Source organism: Bubalus bubalis, chromosome 10, assembly GCF_019923935.1.
Source record: "Bubalus bubalis isolate 160015118507 breed Murrah chromosome 10, NDDB_SH_1, whole genome shotgun sequence".
In the NCBI taxonomy this organism is placed as follows: domain Eukaryota; kingdom Metazoa; phylum Chordata; class Mammalia; order Artiodactyla; family Bovidae; genus Bubalus; species Bubalus bubalis.
In genome coordinates, this window is record NC_059166.1 from 35,780,612 (window position 1) to 35,807,237 (window position 26,626).

Genomic DNA, 26,626 nt, shown 5'->3' on the forward strand with positions numbered 1-26,626 from the left:
CATGTTGTGTTATATCTCTCGGATTCTTACAAAATATGACCTAAAATTCTAAAGGAAACCTGATCTTTCAAAGCTCATCTGAATTTTGTTTGGGCTACTAGGTAGTCCATGCTTGTGCCAGAAGATTAACCTACTTAGGTTAATTTAGGAAATCTTTCTTTGTCTTCGGCTTGACTTTTGCTTCTATTACTTCACTTCCTTCCCAATCAATCCTATTAGTGAAATGGGCTGAATGCTACCACTTCCCTCTGGTAACTTGCTTGAAAATTTTAGTTTTTACACACTGGATCAATCATGATTTTAAGGTTTTAAAGTGGTTCTGATATTTAATTTTATAAACAAACTTACTGAGATTTAACTTTCATAATCTGAAATTCACCTATTTAAAGTATACAGCTCAGTTAATTTTAGCAAATTGATGCCTGTGTGCAGCCATTTTCACAGCCCATTTTGGAACGCTTTCATCACCCGAAAAAATTCCCTCGTGTCCTTTTTTCAGTCAGTCTCCTCTCCCACCCCAAGCCCCAGGCAACTACTGATCTGCTTTCATTTTCCGTAGCTATCATTTTCCGTAGCCTTTTGTAGAAACTTCATTTGAGAGGATCAGAATATCTAATACTTATTTTAGAGACCACATTTACCTTATTAGAATAGCCAAGAACAACTGAAGTGACTCATTAAGTGACTCTTGCACTTCACTACCATATTATTTATTGTAGTGAAATAAATAAGAACACATTAATTAGAATTAATAAATTCATTTTATTTGCAGCCAATTAATTAGAAGAATTTTCTGAATCAGATGCTAAGTAAGACTTTATCACATGCCTTATTTGCTTTGCTGAATTGCAGTTTACTCTCTTTTAGTTAGATACCTTATTCAGTTTTAAGCTATGCATTACCTATTGCCTCCTCAAGATACATGGATCAACATTCTTCCCAACTTCAGACTGTCTTCTATAGCCTATGTTGTTATGATATTTTTTCCAGAATGACAAGTATTTGTGTGTGTGCAAAGGGAAAGAAAACAAGAGATACTTGATGAACCTTTAAACATTTGCACATAGATGACTGGATGGAAGATGGGTTGACGACGTTCATATATATAGATCTCAAGAATGTGGTTTCTATCATCAGTTCTCAGCGTATCACTTCAGTTCAGTTCAGTCATTCAATGGTGTCTGACTATGCAACCCCATGGACTGCAGCACACCAGGCCTCCCTGTCCATCACCAACTCCTGGATTTTACTCAAACTCAGGTCCATTGAGTCAGTGATGCCATCCAGTCATTCTCTCAGGGTATAGAGAATTAATAAGTTACATATATTTGAAATAGAATTTCACTCTTTGTGTTTTTTATTTCACAGAAGGAATGTGAGACACATTCTAGCAAGGAATAAAGCCTTACAATGGAATAAGTCCTACGTCTTACCAGAGTTTCCTTATGATGTCAAGTGCATGCTAGCAGAACAGAAGTGTCCTGATCACAGCATGAGGATAAGGATCATTGAGTTCCTCCAGGCAGACCTGACCAAGTATCTGGAAGGCTCACTGTGAGTAATAACAGGGCAGACTTGCTGCCTTGCGAGAGGGCATGTTTTCAGAATAGACTTGAAATCATTTGGAACCCATTCTCTTCAGATTTTGCATGACAGATTGATAATAAGTCCAGCATTGCCCAATATTTGAATGTGTGTGCTCTGTTCAGTCGTGTCTGACTCTTCTGTTACCCCATGGACTGTAGCCCACCAGGCTCCTCTGTCTGTGGGATTCTCCAGGCGAGAATACTGGAGTGGGTTGCCATTTCCTCCTCCAGGGGATCTTCCCAACCCAGGGACCGAACCCAGGTCTCCTGTATCTCCTGCATTACAGACGGATTCTTTACCACTGAGCCATCAGGAAAGCCCTTATTTGAGTGTTTACATTATCACATAGAAAGATTTGAAGAAAAGTGAATGTAATTTGGACTCATAGGGAGGAACACGGGCTTCTTGAACTGAAAAATGTCCTCCCTGTCATGCTGAACAGGTACCCCACCACCCAGCAGTATAACGACGTGGTCAATGCCCTACTGCAGGCCCACCCTTTCCTGGATGAGGACGGCTGTGGCTTTGTAAGTTACTCTCAACACTCCTTAAAATAAGAGCCTTGTGCTGCCCACTAATTTCAGGCCTCATTCCCTTTTCCTCAGTCTCTCTCTCTCCCTGTTTATCTAGGTCTATCTGTTTCTCTTTCTCTGTCATTTTCTGTCTGGTCTCTCTCTAATTCCATTCCCTTGAACATCTCTTCTGTCTCTTGCTCTCAGTCCCCATTTTGTTCTTAGTTTTGGTCTTTTTCTCTGTGTTCTGTTCTTTTTGATGATTCCTATGTGTTCCTGTGTCTTCTTTAAAAAATATATTTATTTTCTTTAGAGCAGTTTTAAGTTCACAGCAAAACTGAGAGGAAGATACAGAGATTTCCCAAATAGCCCTTGCCCCTACACATCCCTAACATCCCTCGTTATCAACATCCCCCACAGAGAGGTAATTCATTACAACTGATGAACCTACACTGACGCATCATAATCACCCAAAGTCTATAGGTCGCATTAAGGTTCACTCTTGGCATTGTACAGTCTATGTGTGTTTAGACAGATGTAGCCATGATTATTGTATCATATATAGTATTTTCACTGTGTTAAAAATCCTCTGTGCTCCACCTGTTCATCCCTCCCCATCTTCCTCCTTGGTCTTCTTTCTCTCTCTATGTTATCCTCTAGAAAGATGATCAGAATCTCTCTCTCAAAGCTATCTGGAAGCTCGTGTTTAACCGTGAGTCTCTAGGAAGGATCTTCAAGAGATGCCATACTAGAAAGAGAGGCTGTGACTCTACCTACGTCTCTGCTTTCACATCACTAGAGTGGCTCTTGCCTTTGTTTAGACCCATGCAGAAGTTGTATAGTCTTGAGGTCTTGACCCACAGCCTCACCTGATTCTCTCATGGCTCTGCTGTTCTGACAAAAAAAGATCCTGGTGGTGTTCTGGGGCAGCAGTTCTCAACTCTGGCTGCACATCAGGATCCCCGGAGATGCTGGTTTAGTTGATCTGAAGAAGAAAGCTTTGCATCTTTAAAAGTACCCCAGATGATTCTAATGTGCAACCAGTGTTGAGAAACACTGTTCTAGAGGTTTCGGTATAAGCTTTGCTCTCTGGATCTGCAAGTCCCTTGGCTTTAAAAGCCAGGGATCTCCATTGCCCAACAATGTAAACATACTTTACTGAACTGTACACTTAAAAAAGTCAAGGTGGTTAAAAAAATTTGAGTGCATTGTGACACTGGAACTGTATGACTTAAGGGACAATTGTGGAGAATTATAGCTTTTATAACTAAAGCTGTAATGTCTGTTAGTTCTTATATCTCTAGGTGACATGCATACGTTGGTAGTTGTATCTAAATAAGATGCATGTCCTTTGTACTTTATTTTCACAGATATCTGTGAGAAAAATTTTTTGCTGTACTTTCTTGAAGATGTGGAATTTAAGCAATTAGTTCCAATCTGAATAACAAAAAATAAATGTCACTATCTGTGAACATAACATTTAAGGCCTCTGTTTTCTTTCTTCCCGCCCTTGCTTTGCTTTTTTCTTTCTTTCTCTCTTTCTTTCTTGGAAAAAGTTCATTATATATGGATAGAATCATAGAATTTTCTGAGTGTGAGAGGGCCTTAAAGATTATTTTTCACCACCCAGACTCAGAAAAGACATATCTAGAGCCAGTAACTTTGAAGTCAGACTGGTCTTCAGCTTCCCTTGCTTCTAGTATGATATCCTTTCTAAAATATTCTGTTGTGTACAAAAGCACGCTATAAAGTAAACTAAATTTTCTCAAAAAAAAAAAAAAATACAAACAAACCTCGGGTCCTAGTATTGGTAATTACCAGACATGACATGAATTCCTTCTATACTTAAGATATAATATTTGCTAAAAATTAGTGGTACTGTTTATAGAGTTAGTTGTGTTTTAAAGAAAGAATCTAAATTTGCTGTTTCAATAAGTTATACTTTCATGGGGTTCAAAAGCTATAAAAGGATAATGGACACATCTCCCTCCCACCTCTATCCTCCAATCATCCAAGTTTCCTTCCCAGAAGTAACCACTATTACTAAAGATTCCTCCCAGAGAATCTTTGCATATATATAAGCAAATACATATCTATCTAATTACATTTTGACCTTTAGTTTTGTGGTTATCAAATGAGAAAAACAGAAAGTTATGAATAATGCTTACTTTGAACTTGTGTGCTTTTTACCCACATCTTTTCCCAGCGATGTTAACTAAAGATGGTTGACTGTTAAGAGACCTGCAAAACTGCTTAGCACATTATGCCCCAGGTTTGTACACATACAGTGGAAGGGGAAACGTTGGGGCATGGCAGATGTTTACTCAAATTCTCCCCACAAGCGTTATGTGAGGTTGTGTTTCTAATGTAACAGTGGAAGATGTAGAAAATTTCTTAGAATTTTAATGTGAGAGAGAGAGCACCCAAGCGAGGAAGCATTTGGTTGTTTTTAGGACTAGTTTTATTCTTAACTTTTAAAAATTTAAATATAATTGATTTATAATACAGTATTAGTTTTGAATCAGCAAAATGATTCAATTACATATATGTATATATATAAATATATAATTTTTTCAGATTATTTTCTATTATAGATTGTTACAAGATTTTGATAGTCACAACTTTTTATTTCAAAAAATTTCAAATCTACAGCAAAAGTTGAAAGACTGTTACAGTGAACACCCACACACCTTTTAACTGGATCAAGGTTTCTCAGTCTGGCCAGTATTTGTGATGGGAAGATATTTTCAAGCCCAAAGATGATAGACAACAATTTTATTGTTTATATAGGCTTATTCAAACCTCTTTGAATATTAACTGCCCTGTTTTATAATTTTACACAGTTTTTATGGAAACGAGCTCTCAAAGATCGCTTTAAATATGTTCGAAGACCCATAGAAGATGATGAACAAGTGATGAGAAACAAGTGTAAATTTGGACACCGAAGAGGCCAGACAAGGAAATCTCTTGCTGATATAAGATTTGATGAAATTAAAACTGTCCAGATAAAAGTAAGATTGAATCTTTAATTGTTCTGACAACTAATTGGTTGACTGCTTAAGGAATAACAAATACTAAAATAATTAAAGCAAAACAAAATATCTTTTTGAAAATTTAACATGTGGGTCAGAAACCAAGAAAATCTGTTTTGCTTTTGTGAATGAGAATATTTCCAGAAGAGGGTTTCCCAAAACCTGAGCAGAGGGTTTATTGAACATCTCAAGTTTATTCTTTCACAATCTTCAAAAGACCTGGAGAAACTCTTAAGTTCTGGATCTTTGAATAATTTCTTTACGTCTCATCCTAAAATGTGTCCTATGCTCTTACTGTTCTTATTACTACAGAAAGTTTTTAATACTCATATTGTAGGGGTCAAGTAGCCTCTGGTTTCAAGGTTTGGAGAGGAAGATAATCCACAGATATGGGTACAAAACTCCACAGTGCTCTTGCTTTGTACAGAGGCGGCCATGAGGAACTTCAGGCCAAGGGCTGAAGTCTGGAGATTCCCTGCTCTACAGTGGGTTTGCTGTACCATAATGTTGATGTGGGTCCTAATTACCTGAGGTTCTATAGATATTATCTACTTCATGGCCTCCAGATGCTCTCAGAAACAAAAATGTCCCCTGCTAATAAAATAGACTGAGCTTCTTAGGAAGGATGTCCTAACTATCAAGTTCAAGAAGCTAAATCTCATCTCCCCTGAAATACTGTTTTTCCCTCAATCCAATAGGAATGAGTGGGCTTCCTTGGTGGCTCAGTGGTAAAGAATCCACCTACAGTGCAGGAGCTACAAGAGCCGCAGGTTTGATCCCTGGGTCGGGCAGATCTCTTGGAGGACAGCATGGCAACCCACTCCAGTAGTCTTGCCTGGAGAATCCCATGGACAGAGAAGCCTGGCAGGCTACAGTCTACAGGGTTGCAAAGAGTCAGACATGACTGAAGCAACCTAGCACTCACACAGCACAACATGAATATGTAAATCTAACTTTTCACTATAAGCACATTTATGCTAGTGAATGTACTCGGTGTAAATATTCTGTTTTCCTTTTCAGCTAGTATAATTATTTAATATTAATAGAGCAGCCTATCAGATTATCTCAATTTTATTGTCATTACTTATAAGTCCCAGGGGACGGGAGTATTTTTTTAAACATAGTTTGTAAACTATTCATTCTAGCATTATACATAAGAAAAATTTTAGATCAACATGTATTTTTAAATATCTTATTTTGTAACTTTCAAAGTGTTTTCAAAATGACAGTCCAGTTAAGGTAATACAATTTTATATCTGCTCTTTGATGAAAAGACAAGACAGATGAAAGGTACATAAATTAAGAGATGTGATTTTATAGAAACTTCAACTGCAATATTCCAATTTTAAACTAAAATCGTAAGATAGAATTAGATTTGTTTAAAAATATATTTTATATTCTTAAAATAAAGAGCCACTTTGTAAAGGAACATAATTATATTATGCATAAGTATTCTCAAAATATGTGATTTTCCTCATACTACAAATGGAGTTCCTTTATGAATGAATTAATGTTTTACAAATTCAGTTTTATTTCTCTCCCTTTGATGTGTGTTCCACCAAAATTCACTGGAGTGGGATGAACGGTAAAATTGGAAAAGCAGTCATTGTCCCCAGCAAGGGTAAGCCCACAGGGTCAGAGGTCACCCTGACAGACACAGGCTGAATGGCAGCTCCTTTCTTGTGTTGAGCCATCATTGACCCAGCCTGTACAGTCATCTTTCTATTCTTTCTCAGAACCACCTCAGTTCATCTTGTAACTGTGCCCTTTGTGGATCCTATCTTGGAGTCTCCTAGACATGCCTGCGTCTTAAATTGAATCCTACTAAGGCCCATCCCATGGGCGGAGGAGCCTGGTGGGCTGCAGTCCATGGGGTCGCTAAGAGTCGGACACGACGGAGCGACTTCACTTTCACTTTTCACTTTCATGCATTGGAGAAGGAAACGGCAACCCACTCCAGTGTTCTTGCCTGGAGAATCCCAGGGACAGGGGAGCCTGGTGGGCTGCTGTCTATGGGGTCTCACAGAGTCGGAAACAACTGAAGCGACTTAGCAGTAGCAGCAGCAAGGCCCATGCCGGGGTCTTTGCTACAAGAAGAGGGATTGAATGTATCAGGGCCCAAGATGAGTTAAGTTGCAACAGAATTTAGTTTTGACCTTCCTGCCAGCTGGGGCAAAAAGAGGCAACATTTTTCTTGCTAAGCAAATCTAATTGGTAAGAATTTACTTTTCTCACTCTTACAAATGGAGCTACACATTGCTGGTTCTTTAAACATTGTAATGTCTCTGTTTATGACCTAATATTCTGTAAAGCCAAATGCTTCAAAGGATGGAAAAAATTTTACACTAGAATATTACAGAAACAATGTACTTCTGTATTTTGTACCCTCCATAGTGACTAAGCAAATGGAAAAACACTAAGAAGAGTGGAGGGATACGTTCAGTGAATATACCACTTATCTCATGGGATTTTAGACTTCAGATGAGTTGCCTAAATTATTTCCAGTCTGCATTTTCAATTCTTATAGCTCTTTTTAAATGTCTTTATGATTTCTGAAGATTAAAGATAGTTGGATTAAGATATACTTGGGCAACTTTCCTATGTTTTAAAATTTCTTGACTGGGCACAGCATTTCCATAATCTAGAAAAAAAGTTACCCCCTTGTGCTAGAGAGATGGGAAATGCTGATGTAGGCAACAAGCCAGGAGGCAGGCCATCCCCTCAAAGGCAGGGAAGTGGGTTTTGCTAAACTGGAGAAAAGTTTTGGGAATAAATAAGGAAGGAGAAGAGTTTTTCACTTGTTTTGTTTCTGTTGTTAGAAGGAATTTACCAAAATATTGATGGTAGATGCCTCAGTGAAGGACAGTGCATTTCTTACTCCTCTCATGTGGGCTTCTGAAGATGACTAAGCAGCTGCAGAATTTGTGTGAGTCTGAGGTCACAGATCTTTTGTCCGCAACCCTCCTCCTCCCTTAATCTCTGAGGTCAGCATGGCACTGCTTAAACTATGCTCTGTGTGTGTGTGTCACATGCACACATACTCAGTCATGTCCAACTCCACAAACTGTAGCTTGCCAGGCTCCTCTGTCCACGGGATTCTACAGACAAGAATATTGGAGTGGGCTTCCAGGTCTTCCTCTAGGGGATCTCCCAACCCACAGAGCCAACACATCTCTTGCATCTCCTGCATTGGCAGGCAGATTCTTTACCAGATGAGCCACTGGGGAAGCCCCTATAAAACCCAAAGCTTCAGCAGCATCAAGCATCTACCTGTGAGTCTTAAAAATGCCTGGGTTTCTGACATTCTGCTACTAAAAGGAATTATAACCATGGTACGCAGAGCTATACTTGTCAGAATCCCAGGCTATGTTTCTAGATCAATCCTCCAAAAATACTGGATTTAAATGTGATGTTTAAAAATCCTTTGCCAACCTCATGACCCCATGTCACTGCTGGTTGTACATTCAATCAAATGCAGCATAAGCAACACTGCTTCTTAGGCATCTGAGTTTTAGCTTTAGGTCCAAGCAACTTGTAGCCCTGTGAATTGATAAATCTGTTTCACTTGCTTAATTGCCTTTTATTATACTTTTTAGAGTACTTATAAACAGGGACACAAGTAGATTCTCAAAACAGTAGAATTAACTGAGCAATATATTTTGTTATTTAAGTATAGTTGATTTAGGGCTTCCTTGATAGCTCAGTTGGTAGAGAATCCACCTGCAATGCAGGAGACCTTGGTTCAATTCCTGGGTCAGGAAGATCCACTGAAGAAGGGATAGGCTATCCACTCCAGTATTCTTGCGCTTCCCTTGTGGCTCATCTGGTAAAGAATCTGCCCGCAATGCGGGAGACCTGGGTTCAATCCCTGGGTTGGGATCTTCCCTGGAAAAGGGAAAGGTTACTCACTCTAGTATTCTGGCCTGGAGAATTACAATCCATGGAGTTACAAAGAGTCGGACACAACTAAGCCACTTTCACTTTCATAGTTGATTTATAATGGTTCAGGTTTTAGCAGTGATTCAGTTATACATACACACACGCATATATATATATATTCTTTTTCAGATTCTTTTCCATTATAGGTTGTTACAAGCTATTGAATATAGTTCCCTGTGTATATAGTAGGTCCTGAGTTGTTGTGCATTTTATATATAGTAGTATGTATTTGTTAATCTTAAACTGCTCATTTATCCCTCCTTCACCCCTTTGCCCCTTTGATAACCTTGAGTTTGTTTTCTATGTTTGTGAGTCTATTTCTGTCTGTGTTTTAACTGAGTAATTTCTTAAGTTGCTGACAATATTATCCTGTTTAAATGATGAAGACACATTAGTATTAAAAGCTTATAGGAACTGTATGTATGCAGTGTAGTGGAATTAACTTTGTACTGTATTATTTTCTTGTGAAAAACCTGAGGTGTTAAAGTTGAGTGACTCAAACTCTCACCTCATGGCACATTATCATCATTGTTCTGTGCCAGGCCTCTCTGTTGTTCTACTCATTTCTTTTTGTGCTCATTCATTTTTTATAAGTATGAGAGTCCTTTTATTTTTAATTTTTATTTTATTTTTTGTCATGCTACGTGGCTGTGGGATCTTAGTTCCCCAACCAGTGGTTGAACCTGGGCCCTCAGCAGTGAGCACACGGAGTCCTAACCACTGGACCACCAAGGAATTCCCATGTGCTCATTCTTCTATGCCCTTTTCCCCACCTCTGCTCTTGGGCAGCCCTTCTAATGTGTTTCATCTGTATCTTTTTGTTTGTGCTAAGTTGCTTCAGTCACGTCCGACTCTGTGTGACCCCAATAACGGCAGCCCACCAGGCTCCCTCATCCCTGGCATTCTCCAGGCAAGAGTACTTTTTATTTGTGAGGTGTTCTAAAATGTGTACCATAATTTTGGGTTTATATATATTTGACTCAATGTAGATGATATTCTGGGCTTCCCAAGTGGTGCAGCGGTAAAGAACCTGCCTGCCAATGCAGGAGATAGAAGAGATGGGGACTAAATCCCTGGATGGGGAAGATCCCCATGAGCAGGAAATGGCAATCCACTCCAGTATTCTTGCCTGAAAAATTCCATGGACAGTGGAGCCTGATGGGCTATAGTCCATGGGGGTCGCAGAGAATCAGACATGACTGAGCACACACACAAATGCTATTCTGTACCTCATTTGTATTTCACTTTTTCACTGACACTTTTGAAGTCTCATTTATGTTACCATGTGTATTTCTACTCCGTGTTTGTAGCAATTTTTACAAGTCCTTGCTTCAAGCCCCTTCCTTCCCACAATGAATGGTACTACAGAGAACACTATTATACCTGGATGGTTTTGGATGAAGCTGTGTGTTATTTCTTTAGCTTGTCCACCCAGAAGTGAAACTGATGGGACCAGCATGGGTACTTAATTTGACTAATTGCTTTCTAGAATGATTTTGTCAGTCTCAGTCCCATAGTACTGCATATCTTGATCTTCCTGCCAGTGCTTGGCGTTAGCCAGCCTTGTGAGTTTTGCCAAGACTAATAGGTATAAACTGTAATCTCAGTCTTGTGATTTGCATTTCCCTGGATAACTAATGAGTCTGAGCATCTCTCCATGTGTTTGTTAGTGTTTTGAATTCCTTCTTTTAGAAAATTACCTCTTTAGTTCCATGTACCCGTTTTTAATGGGTTGGCATCTTTTTCTTCTTAATTTGTAGGAAGCAGTACTTCCCATACCCTAAGTCACAAAGATATTCTCCTATGCTTTCTTTTATTAAGTTCATAGTTTGCACTTTTATGATTAAATCTTTAAGTCATCTGGAGTCTATTTTTGTATATGCCATTAGGTAAGGATCTCCATAGAATTATTGCTCTTACAACCAATTATTGTTTTCACTGGCTTATGGTGGCAATTTAATTGTATGTTAACTTCCCCCTAAAAGACTTGAGTGTGTTCTGGGCACTCACTCTTATTCCATTGGTCTATCAGTCTATTCTTAATGCCATTGCCATAATTCATTTGATTCAGTTCAGTTCAGTTCAGTTCAGTCGCTCAGTCATGTCCGACTCTTTGCGACCCCATGAATCGCAGCACGCCAGACCTCCCTGTCCATCACCAACTCCCGGAGTTCACTCAGACTCAAGTCCATCGAATCAGTGATGCCATCCAGCCATCTCATCTTCTATCATCCCCTTCTCCTCCTGCCCCCAATCCCTCCCAGCATCAGAGTCTTTTCCAATGAGTCAACTCTTCGCATGAGGTGGCCAAAGTCCTGGAGTTTCAGCTTTAGCATCATTCCTTCCAAAGAAATCCCAGGGCTGATCTCCTTCAGAATGGACTGGTTGGATCTCCTGGCAGTCCATGGGACTCTCAAGAGTCTTCTCCAACACCACAGTTCAAAAGCATCAATTCTTCAGCGCTTAGCCTTCTTCAAAGTCCAACTCTCACATCCATACATGACCACAGGAAAAACCATGCTTAATGTTTATTACTCAGTATCACTTAGCACTTAGTGTATAGACATTTCTGGGGCAGGTCACCCCCATTTTCTGGAATATGGAGAAGGATAGTGGGTCCTTTTCTCAAGAATTTGCCCCTGGGACTCCTTTGTAGCACTTGACTTCTTACAGAGAACTAGAGCCTGGACTAGGGGTACTGAGGTGGGAGGGTAAGTGGATATAGGACCAAAGGAAGGTTTTGAGCATCTGCCAGAGCAAGGAGCACTAGGGTAAGTTCTGTCTTGCTCTCATGAAGAGCCTGCTGTGACAAGATGAAGGTGGTGTATGGAGGAATCCTTCATTTCACACTGACACAGCCTGATGCACATCCTTTCCTGGGAATCTCTTCATGCAGAGGATTTGCTGGTGGTCCTCTTGGGTTTCTGCCAAATGCCTCATTTGAAACATCAGGATCTAAATATACTTTCAAAATGCTTTTTTTTTTGGCTAAAGTATACATTTTCTTTTCTTAAATTATTGAGATTTCTTACAGCCAGTAAAACCTTCAACTTATTACCATAAACTTGTTACTCATGGGATATAAGCTGACTTTGATAATAGTCATTGCTTCCTCCAAGTTTTTCTGAAAAAACTTGGCTTGAATCTTTCATGTGTCCCGTTCTTCATATCTGTACCTGATATTTTCATCCACTTTGAAAAGATTCTCTTCTGTCTTTATGGAGTAAATGAACTCTGAATTTATCTGGTGAAAATTTAATTTTTTTTCTTGAAGCAGTACAGGAAGGACTTTGAATTTCCCACAAAGGCTTTGGCTTTTCTCTCTATTTTTTTTCCTAGTTGCAATGACCTTCTCTCAGTTTGGAGGCTATTAATGTGATCTTTAAATGCACAGATTATTTTATCTATCAGCTAATTTAATCTATACTTTAATTTTTTTAGAATTTTAAGTAACTTAATCCTGTTTCTTCAAAAGTCCTTTTGATGATATTTTCTTGGAGGTTTTCGTTTTATGCATGATTTCTGTTCATGCTAAGTCACTTCAGTCATGTTCAACTCTGTATGACCCTATGGACGGTAGCCTGCCAGGATCCTCTGTCCATTGGATTTTCCAGGCAAGAGTACTGGAGTGGGTTGCCATTCCCTCCTCCAGGGGATCTTCTGACCCAGAGACTGAACCTGCATCTCTTATGTCTCCTGCATCGTCAGGCAGATTCTTTACCACTATTGCCACCCAAGAAGCCCTTATCCAGCTCCAAATTTCTATAATCCCTGTTGTCTTCTCCAGGAATAACAGTCATTCTAGTCTTCCAACTGCTAGTTTATCACATGTTTAGTGGTTCTATTCATTATTGAAAGTGACATTAAAATCTCTAACTACTATCATTGTCTCTTGCTTCCTTCTGTCAGTTTTTGCCACATGACATTTGGGCCGTTGTTAAGTGTGTGTAAATTGATAATTGTTGTATCTTCTTAATGGATTGGCTCTCTTCCCATTATAAAATATCCTTCTTTGTCTCTAGGAACAATTTTTGTGTTGTTTATTTTGTCTCATATTGGTATAGCTATTCTATCTCTCTTTTGGTTACTGCTAGCATAATAAATCTTTTCCCATCTTTTTACATTCAACCTACTTATGACTTTGAATCTAAAGTATGTCTCTAGTAGACAGTATATAGTTGGATACATTTTTTTAGATCCATTCTGTCAATTACCTAATATGATTACTGATACGGTAGGAATTATGTCTACTATTTGCTTTCTATTAATATATGTCATCTCTTCTTACTTTATCCCTTATCCCTCAATTACTGCCTTCCATTGTGTTAAAGTAGATATTTTCTAGTATATTAATGTAATTCCCCTTTTTGTTTCTTTTAGTAAATAAACATTTTTAGTTCTTTCTTTAGTGGTTGCCCTGGAAATTACAACTAATACCTTGATTTATAATAATCTAGTTTGGATTCATGGAGAAGGCAATGGCAACCCACTCCAGTACTCTTGCCTGGAAAATCCCATGGACGGAGGAGCCTGGTAGGCTGCAGTCCATGGGGTCCCTAGGAGTCAGATATGACTGAACGACTTCACTTTCACTTTTCACTTTCATGCATTGGAGAAGGAAATGGCAACCCACTCCAGTGTTCTTGCCTGGAGAATCCCAGGGATGGGGGAGCCTGGTGGGCTGCCGTCTATGGGGTCGCACGGAGTCGGATACGACTGAAGTGACTTAGCAGCAGCAGCAGCAGTTTGGATTCATACCCTTTTAATTGTAATAGCATATAAAAATGTTGCGCCTGTATAACAATACTCTTCTTCCCTTTTGTGCTGTTAGTTAAATTTTATACATTGTGTGTCCCTCAACACAGAATTTATAACTATTGTTTCATGCAGTTGTTACAACTAACAAGATGGGAGAGTTACAACCAGAGAATTGATTTAAACTGTCTTTTACATTTACCTATGTCGTGACCTTTACCAGTGCTCTATTTTTTCATGTTGATTTCAGTTATAGTCCATGTTATTTCATTTTAGCTTGAAAGACCACCTTTAGAATTTCTGGTAGGGCAGATCTGCTAGTGACCAATTCTCTCACTTTTTATTTATCTGATAATGTCTTAAATCTCTCCTTCATATCTGAAGGATGTTTTGCTGGATATAGAATTTGTACAGGGGATTTTTTTCTGGTTTGAGATTTGGGTGTTCTAGCATTCAGTTCGGAGAAGGCAATGGCACCCCCACTCCAGTGTTCTTGCCTGGAAAATCCCATGGATGGGGGAGCCTGGTGGGCTGCAGTCCATGGGGTAACACAGAGTCGGACATGACTGAGTGACTTAGCAGCAGCAGCAGCATTCAGTTATCATGGTTTTGGCCATAGATAACAGTCAACACTGCCTGAAATTGGCTAAAATGATAAGGAGAGCTATGGTGTCACATAATAAGAAACCCAGAGGAAGATGAGTGTGGATATGATTTCTGCTCACCAAGTTACTCAGCTCAGCTCCTCCAGACCACCAGCAGGACTGTACTTCTCCACTGCCTTGAAGTGAGTTGTGCCCATGAGACTGACTCTGACCAATGAAACGTGAGAAGGAGAGTCAAGGGCGTTGAAGATCCAATATGCGGTGCTCCATCTTCTCCCTTTCTTTGGCAGTGGTGACTGACTTTCTAGATGGTAAAGCCAGATTTTTCAGATAAGGAGGATGAAGAGATGGGTCTGTCCCATGAGAGATAAACTTCTGTTGCTCTAACATCTGGGGGTTATTAGGTAGAGCAGCAGCATCTTGCCTATCCTGAATAATACCAGCAGCTCCAAGCTCAGCATGTCAGGCTTTGGATCCACATCTCAGTGATTCTTCTGCTCCTGGCAAGCTTCATCAAGTGATGGAGTTCTAAGGACTTTTCTCAGAGTATGAAAAATATAAAACTAATACTTAGCCCAATTCTGACTTGCAATATCAAAATATACTGGGAATGTCATAGAAGTTTCCACAGAGAGGTTAATTAGTGCTTTTTAAAAAAACATGCTGTATCTAGGACAGCAACCCAAGGATTTAATAAATGATTGTGGGGTGCCCTTGCATACAAAGTCCTCCAAACATTAGTTAAATAGATAAAGAAGCTAGCTAGCTAACTAACTAACTGCTAGGTGTTAAACACTTACTCCTTGGAAGAAAAGTTATGATCAACCTAGATAGCATATTGAAAAGCAGAGACATTACTTTGCCAACAAAGGTCCGTCTAGTTAAGGCTATGGTTTTTCCAGTGGTCATGTATGGATGTGAGAGTTGGACTGTGAAGAAGGCTGAGCACTGAAGAATTGATGCTTTTGAACTGTGGTGTTGGAGAAGACTCTTGAGAGTCCCTTGGACTGCAAGGAGATCCAACCAGTCCATTCTGAAGGAGATCAGTCCTGGGTGTTCTTTGGAAGGAATGATGCTAAAGCTGAAACTCCAGTACTTTGGCCATCTCATGCGAAGAGTTGACTCATTGGAAAAGACTGATGCTGGGAGGGATTGGGGGCAGTAGGAGAAGGGGATGATAGAAGATGAGATGGCTGGATGGCATCACTGACTTGATGGACGTGAGTCTGAGTGAACTCCGGGAGCTGGTGATGGACAGGGAGGCCTGGCGGGCTGCAATTCATGGAGTCACAAAGAGTCGGACACGACTGAGTGACTGAACTGAACTGAACTGAATGGATACTTATACAGTTTCATTGTCTGAGTTGTCTGAGATTTCACTTACCCATGGTGGACTGTGTTCTGAAAATATTAAATGGAAAATTCTAGAAATAAAGAATTCATAAGTTTTAAATTGAGTGAAAGACCACATTCACATAAATTTTATTACAGTATATCATAATTTTTAAAATTTTATTTTTAGTTATTGTTGTTAGTTACTAACTGTGCCTAATTTATAAATTAAATTTTATCATAGGTCTATGTTAAGGGAAAAACAGTCTGTACCATCTGCAGTTTCAGGCTTCCTGTGGGGTTCTTTGAACATATGCCCTGCAGATAAGGAAGGGACTACTGTAATTCATTTCTCTTAAAACATTTTATTTTTCTATTTATTTGGGCATATAAGTACCCCATGACTTTGAAAGTCATTAGTAGTTCTCTGTGTTAGCTTTCCTTGGCTTAGAAATCAAATGGATTTGAAAGCCATGAAAAAACTGCTTGGATAGTCAAATGCTAAGGACATCTACTAGGTTCCTTTGAATTTCTTTTAGGGCATTTACTGTTTGCTTCTTACTGTACCTGACAGATGATAATTTATTATATAATATTCTAATCATTTTTATAGCCTTTTCCACAGTTTCTCTCATGGTGCAAAACTGAACAAGATAGCAAAAGTTGAAGAAAAACGTTGACAGTTAATTGCATTCTGGATATAATGCAATTACTGCCATCGGCAGGTGGCACGTTTGCTAATACTGTGAAGGTTTACAAGTCAGCTGTGCACTTGGAAACATGGGGCAAAGTCAAAGCCCTTTCCCTGCTGACTAAGACACATGACTGTATGTTAAGGAAAACTGCTCAAGTTACACAAGGAAGCATCGTTTTCAAAGTCACCTTGATGACAAAAGAAGTAAAAACAGGGATGATTGGAATTTGGTATGAAGAAAACCCTACCATCTAACATAGCACTCTCCAATAGAAATGTAATATGCACCAAAGATATAATGTAACATTTTCTAGTAGTCACATTCAAGAAAAGTGAAACAGAGCAGGTGGAATTATAATATTAAAACTATATTTTACTTAACCCAATATTATCATTTCAGCATGTAATCATTATGAAAATTTGTTAATGAGACGTTTTACATTCTTGTTTTGCATACTAAGTCTCTGAAATCCAGTGTTTCCAGCACATGTATTAATTTGGTCTAGCCACAATTCAAGCGGTCTATAGCCAATGTGGCCAGTGACTCTAGAGTGGACGACTATCTTAGAGGAATTAGAGGGTTAAATGACACTCTCCAGTATATACCACAGTTAGCAGGAAGCATGACCAGTTACTAATGTCAAACCCTTGTTGCATTTCTAGGGTAAATCCAAGTTAGTTTTTCCTTGTTCCTAATATGTGCAACTTTGTTCAGAAATGAGGTTGATCTGTAATTATCTTCTCTCATACAGTTCTTTCAGGTTTAGGAATCACAGAGGCTTCATAGAGGCCTTCGTAGAATGGACTGGAATACGTCATAGAATTCTTTTTTTTTTCTTTGACTCCTTGAAAGAATTTATGTAAATTTGGTACACGCTCTGTTTGGAAAGTTTAGCAAAATTTAACTGTGAAACCTTCAGGTCTTGGTATTTTCTTTGTGGAAAGACTTTTACTTTCTAACTAAATTTATATAAGGTTGTAGGAATTTCTTTTCGATCTGCTGGTATGTTACATTTTTTTCTAGAAATTTGTTCACTTGTACTATGTCTTGCTAATCATCTTATGTTCACAGATAGTGGATCTACCTGACACTTTCCTAATATACTTGTAAAAGTCCTAATTTTTCCCATCTTTTATAGGTAACATCTGTTCACATTCTAGTCAGATGACAGGATGTCAACTTGTTGATTCAAGTGTAGTTCAGCCAAGTGTCCTCTCAACTAATTTTTCAAGAAAGAGTTTTTTTGTTGTCTCCTCAAAACCTGTTGATTGCCTTAGGGTTTTTTGTTTGTTTGTTTGTTTTTCTGGCTGAGCTGTGAGGCTTGCAGGATCATATTTCCCCAATCAGAGATTAAACTTAGGGCCTCAACAGTGAAAGAGTCCTCACCACTGGACTACCAGGGAATTCCCTGATTGCCTTAGATTTTTGTTGTTGTTGTTATTTATTTTTTAATTGAAGGATAATTACTTTACAGAATTTTGTTGTTTTCTGTCAAATCTCAACATGAATCAGTCATAGGTATACATATATCCACTCCCTTTTGAACCTCCCTCCCATCTCCCGCCCCATCCCACCCCTCTAGGTTGATACAGAGCCCCTGTTTGAGTTTCCTGAGCCATTCAGCAAATTCCCATTGGCTATCTATTTTACATATGGTAATGTAAGCTTGCATGTTACTCTTTCCATACGTCTCACCCTCTCCTCACCTCTCCCCATGTCCATAAGTCTATTCTCTATATCTGTTTCTCCATTATTGCCCTATAAATAAATTCTTCAGTACCATTTTTCTTGATTCTGTATATATGCATTAGAATACAACATTTATCTTTCTGACTTACTTCACTCTGTATAATAGGTTCTAGTTTCATCCACCTCATTTGAACTGACTCAAATGCATTGCTTTTTATGCCTGTATAATAGTCCATTGTGTATATGTACCACAGCTTCTTGATCCATTCATCTGTCGATGGACATCTAGATTACTTCCATGTTCTAGCTATTGTAAATAGTGCTGCAATGAACAATGGGATACATGTGTCTTTTTCAATTTTGGTTTCCTCAGGGTATATGCCTAGGAGTGGGATTGCTGGATCATATGGTGGTTTTAGTCCTAGCTTTTTAAGGAATCTCCATACCATCTTCCATAGTGACTGTATCAATTTACATTCCCACCAACAGTGCAAGAATGTTCCCTTTTCTCCACATCCTGTCCAGCATTTATTGTTTGTAGACTTTTTATGATGGCCATTCTGACTGGTATGAGGTGATATCTCATTGTAGTTTTGGTTTGCATTTTTCTAATAATGAGCAATGTTGAGCATCTTTTCATGTGTTTGTTACCCATCTGTATGTCTTCTTTGGAGAAATGTCTGTTTAGGTACTTTTCCTACTTTTTGATTGGGTTGTTTGTTTTTCTGGTATGGAGTGTTATGAGCTGCTTGTATATTTTGGAGATTAATTCTTTGCCAGTTGTTTCATTTGGTATTATTTTCTCCCATTCTGAGGGTTGTCTTTTTACTTTGCTTATAGCTTCCTTTGCTGTGCAAAAACTTTTAGGTTTAATCAGGTCCCACTTGTTTACTTTGTTTCTGTTTCCATTAGTCCAGGAGGTGGCTCATAGAGGATCTTTTTGATTTATGTCATCCAGTGTTCTGCCTATGTTTTCCTCTAATAAGAGTTTTATAGTTAGTTTCTGGTCTTACATTTAGGGTTTTATCCATTTTGAGTTTATCTTTATGTATGGTGTTAGGAAGTGTTCTAATTTCATTATTTTACATGTAGCTGTCCAGTTTTCCTAGCAGCATTTATTGAAGAGGCAGTTTTTGCCCCATTGTATATTCTTGCCTCCTTTGTCAAAAATAAGGTACCCATAGGTGCAAGGGTTTATTTCTGGGCTTTCTATCTTGTTCCATTGGTCTATATTTCTGTCTTTGTGCCAGTACCATACTGTCTTGATGACTGTAAAATAAGCAAAATCAAAACAGTCCAATAAAGTACAGTAGATTGATCCAGCAAACAAAGGAAATCAAAAATTATATCTACCAGTTAAGAACAACACTAACTAAAGCACAAACTGGAAAATAAAACTAAAGCAAGGTGCCAAGTGGGGAATAAAGCAATGAAAACAAAACTAACAAATATGTTGAGAGGAAAGGAAAGAAAGAATAGATATGCAAAGTTAAATAAACTTAGATGAAGAAGATTTATATACATTAAAGATTAATTGCAAAGGGGAAAAGAACAGTAGGAAAAGCAAACAAAGGAATAAATGTAGAAAAAATAATAATAAGCTTAAAAAATTAAAATTAAAAAAAGAGAAAGAGAAAAAAAGGAAAACTCCATAGAACTGCAAAAGCCCAATGTAGAGGCAGAGGATTATAACAACAATAAAAACTGTGACTGAGAAAAGAAAAAAAACCAAAGAACTCAAGAGCTTAATTAGATTTCATAGTGCCAATAAAATCAACAACTACAACAGAGCAGGGGGCAAAGGGGAAAAAAAGAAAAAAGTAAAAAAAAAATCCAAAAGAGCCTACACAACAGGTCAAAACCTAAGAATAATAAATGTTTTCTTGAGTCACTGCAGTCAGAGTGCTTTCCCTCGCTGGGAGTCCTCACCCTGTGATCGCTTGCTCCACAATCCTAAAACTCCAGCTCCCAGCTGCTGCACCTTCTAGGGAACCTGCCTCCCTGACCGGGGTATGTATGGCTGCAGCAAGGACTGTCTGATTCTCAATCCATTTAGGCTGCCACAGATCAGCTGTTTCACTCTCAGCCTTAAATGTTTTTCCTCTGACTCAGACAATTGCCCGGATGTGGGGATTGGACCCCTGCTTCAGTTCCTCCACCCACCAAGGGCAGGTCCATCCTAGAAACATTCCTGTTTTTCCCCCTAGTTCCTTTGTCCTACCAAGTTTCACGTGGTTCTGCATATTCTTTTCCACTGGTCAGGTACTCCTGTCAGCTCTCAGCTGGTGTTCTGCATCCATTTCTGTGTCTGAAGTTGTATTCCTGATGTATCCGTGGAGAGAGATGCACTACACGTTCACCTATTCCTCTGCCGTCTTGTTCTGCCTGCCTTAGATTTTTTTTTTTTTTTTTTGCTTTAGATTTTTAATGAGAATATGTGGGGTACCTTTTAGCCACCCCACCTGATCCAAGGTACCCAAATGTATAGGGAATATAATTGACAACTTCATGATTTAGTATCACAATATACCCCCTGTATTTGTTTTGAATTTGGATTATATGGCATGGTACTATAACTCCAAATAGGCATTTAAAAAGGAAGAATACAAACAATAACAAAACCTTCATTAAAAACCTTTTTATCTCTTTTTAATATTTTGCGTTCTAAAATTTAAATGCATAGGAATAAATGACATTACATGTTACACTTCTGGATAATCTAGATATCCATATAAAAGGGTGTGTAGGAAATGAATAGCTCTTAAATCAGTCAAAAGAACAGATTATAACTCCATAGTTGGTAATTAACTATTTGATTTGTTCACAGCATCAAAGATTTGTTCACAGCATTTGTTAGTCAAGGTCAAACATAATGCTACATATGAGGGCATTACTGAGTACGTAACAACAGCTCATAATTCAAGTCTTCATGGAGTGTTAAACTGCCACCTGAAATGTGGAACATATGATATTTTGAAAATATTTTGCAGGAGGAAGCTGTTTGTTTAGATTCTGAGGTAGATGAACATATTAACTGGTTCCAGCAAGAATATGTGAAAACAGAAAAGGACTGGAGAGAAATTGATAAGAGGATGAGCCAGACTTTGGAAATAAGAAGAAAGTTGATTGGCGGCAGAACACCTCTGAAGGACATTCTTAAAATGTTTCCTTTCCTGCAGTGCCCTTATCAGGTATCTGTATTTACCTATAATACTCTGATTAGTGTGTTCAAATGGACTTATCGCTCTTTCTTCTTGGAGCAGTAACAGGACTGTGTAGCAAGATGATGGGTGTGAATCTCAGTAGAATGTGTGGGGTCCAAGGGGCTACAATGAGGAGCATTTGGTAAGAATTTCTGGAATCATTCTGATAACATGCACTGGCTGTCATCAGATGTGAAGAGTTGCCAGTGGTGCCCCAAGGCACCACCCCCCTGCTTTGGGGGACTTTGACAGTGGGAAACATTTTCCCTTTGCACGCATTTAGACAATCAAGATAGTTTATTAGGGTGCTGTTAGCCTGCAGCATTACTCACAATCTATTTCCTTTATCATCCCAAATTATTCCATAAAGTGAAAATGAAAGTCATTCAGTCATGTCTGACTCTGCGATCCCATGGACTGTAGCCTGCCAGGCTCCTCTGTCCATGGACTTCTCCAGGCAAGAATACTTGAGTGGGTAGCCAATTCCCTTCTCCAGGGGATCTTCCCAATCCAGGGATTGAACCCAATTCTCCCACATTGCAGATAGATTCTTTAAGTGGTCTTAAAATATATGAAGTTTTTGTGGGTAAATCAAACGTCCTTCCATTTAGTTTATTTAAGGTGGCCATTAAAGGTCCTATTATAATTTTACTGTAATTTTGGCTGTAGTATATAATGAAAGATTCATCAGAGTTTTATCTGAGAATGCATTTCATGAAGGAATGCTATGGGTGCAAGAAACCAAATGAAATGAAAAGTTTTACAGGTTTTTCTTCTCTTCACCCCCCCTCCAAAAAAAAAAAAACAAAAAAAAACTGAAATAAGAATTTGTCTGCAGTTTTATTTTAATAATAATGTCTATAGAGAACATCTGAATGTTTATTACATAGCAGGCATGTTCTTAGTGCTTTACATAGATTATTTTAGTTAATTCATTTTCAGCAACCCTACCTTTTTTATCGCTTGATTCTCTTTCAGTTGCTAGGAACAGCAATATCTGGTAGCCTCTAACTGTTAGAAGAGTATGACAGATTGACACATGTATGAAATATACTTTTAAAGCAAAAATTCTTAAACCAATAGTCTAAAATGTTAGAAAGTGAAAAAATGAAAGTGAAAGCCACTCAGTCGTGTCTGATTCTTTGTGACCTCATGGACTATACAGACCATGGAATTCTCCAGGCCAGGATACTGGAGTGGGTAGCCTTTCCCTTCTCCAGGGAATCTTCCCAACCCAGGCATGGAACCCAGGTCTCCTGCATTGCAGATGGATTCTTTACCAGCTGAGCCACAGGGGAAGCCCAAGAATGGGTAGCCTATCCCTTCTCTGGTGGATCTTCCAGACCCAGGGATTGAACCGGCATCTCCTACACTGCAGGCGGATTCTTTACCAACTGAGCTAAGCATGTTCTAAACATTGTGGTAGTTCCCAAAGTACCTAGCAGAGTACTGTGTGTGAAATACAAGTGAAATACTGATCTTTTTAAATGCTAAATGAGTCAGTAGATGGTTGACTGAGGCAAGAATCATTGGTGAATGCTAAATCTTTCAGATGAAAATTACAGTAGGAACAAGATATTTACACCAGCTCAAGGGATCGCCCCATAAAATACATTCAACTGTATTTGAATTAATAATTATTACATATATATGAATTAACCTGGAAGATTCCATTTTAACCACGCGATCAGTTACTATCTTCAATAATGGGACCAACAACCATCCTCCTGATGGAGAAGTACCAGCATTCTTGCTAAAAAATATGTAAATCATGAAGAAACATCATATGAACCTGGAATGAGGGGGTGTTCTCCCAAGTAATTGGCTTCTACTTTTCAAGTATGTTAAGGAATTTAAGGAAAACTGAGATGCTCTTTCAGACTGAAAGAGACCAAAGAAACATATCTAAATCTCATGTGTTCCTAGATTAAATCTAAGATTTGGTAAGAGCATGATTGCAACAACTGGAAAGTTTAAACAGGGTCTGTGGATTAGATTTTCCTGATTTTGATGGTTATGCTGTGGTTCTGTAGGATAGTGTCCTTGTAATTCTTAAGTACAAGGAATAATAATATGCAGTGAAGAATTAAGGGTTAAGAGGGCATCCTGTCTACAGCTTATTTTCAAATCAGTCAGAAATGTTAGCCTTGGGCAAAGTTGCATGAAGGCTATTTGTGACCTCTATTTACTCTTTCTGCAACTTTAATGTCAACCTGAAATTCTCTTTTTTTAAAAAAGTTAAAGAAATTCCTAGATTCTGCACCCAAGAAAGTGGACTCTCTACCCTCCTTGTGTTTCACTTCACATCTCCCTGCTCTCTGAGAGAGTTTCTTTTTAGGGTATTAATACAGATTAGTGCCCACTGAGGGTTGCCTGATAGCAGAGTTGCTATGCCTTTATGAGGATGTGCATTCCAGTTTTCTGATAACTTTCAGACCTAATCTTTGGGCAATTTATGATCCACCAAAACATTCAAGAAGCAGTGAGACCCAGTGGGTAGTATATAACTGTTTTTTATAGAGTTTTAGGGAAAGTGATGACTATGTAATTCCTTTTAGTGTGGGTGATGAAGAGTTTTACAATGTCACTCTGTCAAAAAAAAAAAAAAAAAAAAAATGGGAGGGAGTGGTGGTGGAATTCTCCCAAGAGAAGAATTTAGGTGGTCACAGGAAAAAGTGATTCTGAGTAAAGAGGTTTCCATACAGGTTAACTGGTTTTGCTTTCATCTCGTAATCGAATCTCGTAGATTGTTATTCATCCTTTATTTCTGTCTGATGTTACAGTGTCTCTAAAGCTCTTTTCCCTTTAGGATAATAGGGTTAGGGATTTTTTTCAAGGTTTGCTTTCTAAAATCAGATAGATTTCTTCTTGTGCTTCTTCCTGGAGTGCCAAAATAACAATGTAGTAAGGAAGTGTAAGATCCTAGAATCTCTGCTGGGTAACACAGACAGCTAAAATATTCATTGCATTCATTGAGGAGGGATTTCTTTTTTGTTTGCTCTTTCCCCCAATTACTTTGTTTCCCTCATTTGCTTGAGTCTGTATCCAGATTTAGTTCTGCATGCTTAGATGTTTGTCATGTCCACTATTTATCTTTTTCTGTTCACTTCAGGCTTCCACTCTTTTCTCCTCCTCTGTCTTAAGTCTACTTCTCCACTAAAACTAATCCAATATCTACTATATAAATTAGCATTCAAAGCTTAATGTAATTCTACAGAGTAATTTAATTCCTTGTAGTCCATAGGTTAGCTTCTCTTGTGATCTTTTTCTTTTTTCAGCTCTTCAGAGAATTCCAACTTCTTACAAGAACAGATATTTGTAAGAAAACAAGGCACATTTTGGAATCCTATTCGGAAAATATACTGGCTTCTCTTTCTTTGGTGGACAACCCAATCTATATTGCATTTCAAGAAAAGATGAAACAGCATACAGATGAAGACATGTTGAAACGTTAGTAAACCTGGGGGATAGGGTGATCTGGTTTCAGTTACCTGTATAATTTAGGGTAATTAGGAAAGCTATATTTTGTAGAATTTAGTGAAAAAATATGTGAGGAAGAAAAAATAATTTCTCAAGTAGAAGGAGCTTAAGAATAGACTTTAAAAGTATGCGTGATATTATAATATTATATTTAGGAAACTAGTAACCTGTTAATTTCATATAGAAGGTAATTTACAGACCACAGGTTAAGTACAATGAAATCATTCTGGCAGATGGACAGAGAGTACAGAAATCTTACCTCCTCTTGGCTGTAACATGGAGGGCAGAACAGGAGATCTTGAATGTTTACTACATGGGGATGTTGTTTTAAAAAAAAATATTAGGGGAACTAAGATCTAAGAAAGCTAATTTGTTCTCTAGAAGGTAAGTAACAGCAACCAAAAAACCACACATTTTTTTAAAATTTTATTTTATTTTTAAACTTTACAAAATTGTATTAGTTTTGCCAAATATCAAAATGAAGCACACATTTTAATACTGGCTTTACTTACAACATTTACTTGGACTGTAAGTTTGTTTGCTTTGACAGATATGAAGATGACAGCCACTTGTTTACTCCTACCAGATGTTTTTGGGGAGGATTCCAGCCTTTTTGTCATTGTGAATGACAAGGTATGCAGTATGTCAGTGATCACTGGTTTGATGTTTAATACGATATATTGAAGCAGGATGGTGGCCTATTTTAAAGTTATGTTTTGTCATATTTACAAATATGCTAAATTGTAACAAGTGCGTTTATTGTAATATCATGGTTAAATTGAGGCACATTGTACTATTACATACCAGAGGGTAGTGACTGTAATCTTTTTTATTCAGGTACAAGTGACCACGCCTGTGTTAGAAGTTAAGAACCCTTTCAACATGGATGTCTGTGAATTTTCTTTGTATTTAGAAAAAGAGAGACTCACAAAGGTGGATGACTGTATTACAGCTTTGGCTGCCCTCATAGCTTCCTTCCATGTGTTTGGGATTGAGTGTCCAAGAAGACTGTCTCAAACCCTCAACTTCCTAGAGACACTGATTTTTGATGTGCACAGTCCATATTCTCCTTCTATGAAAGAAAAGGAAAAGGAAGTAGGATTTCAACATCCAGTCACTTAACAGCATGCCAAATATTTAAGCAGAATGGATCTCCAGGGTGGCTGATACTATTAACCATTGTTTTGATTTAGTAGAGGTAGGTATTAATATTAGAAAAATCATCTTGTCACTGAGATTCAAATGAATATTAATGCCTTCTACCTTTACACTTTGACACAAATTCTTTATTGAAATTCTATAATAAAATATGACTTAAAGAGCTGTTTATTTTGAGTTTTAAGAAATTCCAATCCAAGTTAACACTTTCAAAGGGGCATTAGTTTTTAAAAGACACTGTTCTTCACATTTTCTTAAAATCCTTCAAAGTAGGGTATGACTTGAACTTAAGGCAATATGTCCACTTTTGAAAGACTTAATGCCTAGGAGTGTCAAAGAATTGATGCTTTTGAACTGTGGAGCTGGAGAAAACTCTTGAGAGTCCCTTGGACTGCAAGGAGATCCAAGCAGTCAATCCTAAAGGAGATCAGTCCTGAATGAATATTCATTGGAAATGCTGATGCTGAAGCTGAAGCTCCAATACTTAAGCCACCTGATGCGAAGAGCCAACTCTTTGGAAAAGACCCTGATACTGGGAGGGATTGGGGGCAGGAGGAGAAGGGGACGACAGAGGATGAGATGGTTGGATCGCATCACCGACTTGATGGACATGAGTTTGAGTAAGCGCTGGGAGTTGGT

At 38.3% G+C, this 26,626-nt stretch overlaps 1 protein-coding gene across 5 annotated transcripts in view; it reads left to right on the top strand.

Annotated features, from left to right (window-relative positions):
* Positions 1–26,124, top strand: part of SAMD3 (sterile alpha motif domain containing 3) — a 42,365-nt gene extending 16,241 nt beyond the window's left edge. For 3 of the 5 annotated variants that reach the window (XM_025294550.3, XM_025294548.3, XM_025294553.3), the window contains 7 exons: positions 1,369–1,554; positions 2,030–2,114; positions 4,943–5,110; positions 21,137–21,337; positions 24,628–24,799; positions 25,380–25,462; positions 25,667–26,123. In XM_025294550.3, the coding sequence (XP_025150335.3) occupies positions 1,369–1,554; positions 2,030–2,114; positions 4,943–5,110; positions 21,137–21,337; positions 24,628–24,799; positions 25,380–25,462; positions 25,667–25,951 (1,180 nt within the window). In that variant the 3' untranslated portion in view covers positions 25,952–26,123. Of the gene's footprint in view, positions 1–1,368; positions 1,555–2,029; positions 2,115–4,942; positions 5,111–21,136; positions 21,338–24,627; positions 24,800–25,379; positions 25,463–25,666 lie in introns of all 5 variants that reach the window. The other 2 variants (XM_006069496.4, XM_025294554.3) reach the window with 2 other exon arrangements.
* The last annotated feature ends 502 nt before the right edge of the window (positions 26,125–26,626 follow it).